This window comes from Lottia gigantea (assembly GCF_000327385.1).
Source record: "Lottia gigantea unplaced genomic scaffold LOTGIsca_716, whole genome shotgun sequence".
NCBI lineage: Eukaryota > Metazoa > Mollusca > Gastropoda > Lottiidae > Lottia > Lottia gigantea.
The window spans coordinates 19853-21376 of record NW_008710414.1 but is presented as its reverse complement, the minus strand read 5'-3'; the positions used below and the strand labels follow the sequence as shown (position 1 = coordinate 21376).

At 26.2% G+C, this 1524-nt stretch overlaps 1 protein-coding gene across 1 annotated transcript in view; it reads right to left on the bottom strand.

Annotated features, from left to right (window-relative positions):
• Positions 1–1016: 1016 nt before the first annotated feature.
• LOTGIDRAFT_176077 (hypothetical protein) overlaps positions 1017–1524 on the bottom strand; it is a gene marked incomplete at both ends in the record, with an annotated part of 12468 nt that continues 11960 nt past the window's right edge. The window contains one exon of the mRNA XM_009065923.1: positions 1017–1498. Coding sequence (XP_009064171.1) covers positions 1017–1498 — 482 coding nt within the window. The remainder of the gene's footprint in view (positions 1499–1524) is intronic.

Sequence of the window (1524 nt, the reverse complement as noted above, 5' to 3'; positions counted from 1 at the left end):
GTTTTTCGATATTGATTCTTATTTTACATCTACAGGTATATATACCTACAACTTTTTCAATAATTGATGAAAATATTATAAATTCTTTATCTTGTTGACTTTTATGAATATCGACTGAGGTAAATAAATCATTATTAACAAAATATAGTTTTACGTATTCAAAGTCTGTCGTTCGTAAAAACTCATAAGTGTTTGTTTCTTTTTGTGGTTCTGGATTTCTAATAATATTCATTGATGGTCGAGTTTCCGTTTCCAATATCATATCAAAATCACTCAAAGTAAGAAAATCTTCTTCATTATCTGGTATGATTAACATTCTAAACCTATCTATATATTTTCCACTCGTTTTAATTTCATATAAGTGATTAACCTTGGTGTTTTCGTCGTTAATTTCTAATTCTTTAGTTTCTACATTTTTTGTGCCATTGATAAACTGAAGAACTTTACGAGCGTTAAATTTTTTATTTAATGAAAAATGTGATTGTTGTTTGAAGAATAATGAATCAACTTTTACCTGTATAGGAAATGTTATTGCAATTGTTTTCCTCGAAAAGTTTTCCTCGAAAAATAAAAGGTATTGAATAAAAACCAACATCTGAATCAAAAATATATTGTGGTTGATCACCTGAAAGAGAATATACTCTAATATTTGCTGTAAATCCATATTTTTTAAATTCATAGTCTTTTGATCTATCAATATTATCAGTAATAGAAGTATTGTAATCTCTCAAATTTCCAAATGGAAGATTGAAATAATATGATTCTTTCTTGAGAAACTTTTTTTCTAATGCGACTATATTTTTATCCTGTTTCAAAACTAGGTTATTAATAGTGTTTATCTGTTGTTGAATAACACTATCATCAATGTTCTGTATTTGTTGATGAATGTAGGTTTTGATTTCGCTATCATCTATGTTTTGTATTTGTTGTTGAATATACGTTTTGATTTCGCTATCATCTATGTTTTGTATTTGTTTTTTAATATTTGTTAGTTCTTTTTGTAATTCACTGTTAAGTTAAGTTTCTAGAGCATTTAATTCCTGTTGAAACGTATCTTCATTTTCATCTGGAATGTTATCTATGTCTAATTTTTGTTTTGCAATCTTATCCTCTAATTTAGATATTAATGAAATTAAATTTTGTAACTCAGTTTTATTCGCTACGTTGACCAATTCTTTTTGAATAAAACTTATTAATCTTTTTACCTCTTGTTGTAGTTTAGTATCATTAACAAAATTTTTATTATTTAGTTGAATTTTGAAGAATCTTTTCACATTACTTATTTTATCTTCTAAATGGTTTTTATTTACTTCAATTGAATTTATTTGTTCCCGTAAATATTTCTTGTGAACAGCGTCATTATCGTTTTCCGGAGATTTTAAATTAGTTATGGTAAAATTGTTCATATCTAAATCACCTTGAAGAGTGTCTCCGATTTGATCCACAAAGTAAGGTTTCGCTTTATTTATCCACGCTGTAGTGTTAGGTTTTTTAGTTTCTAAAGATAAAGAACCTAAGCCATTT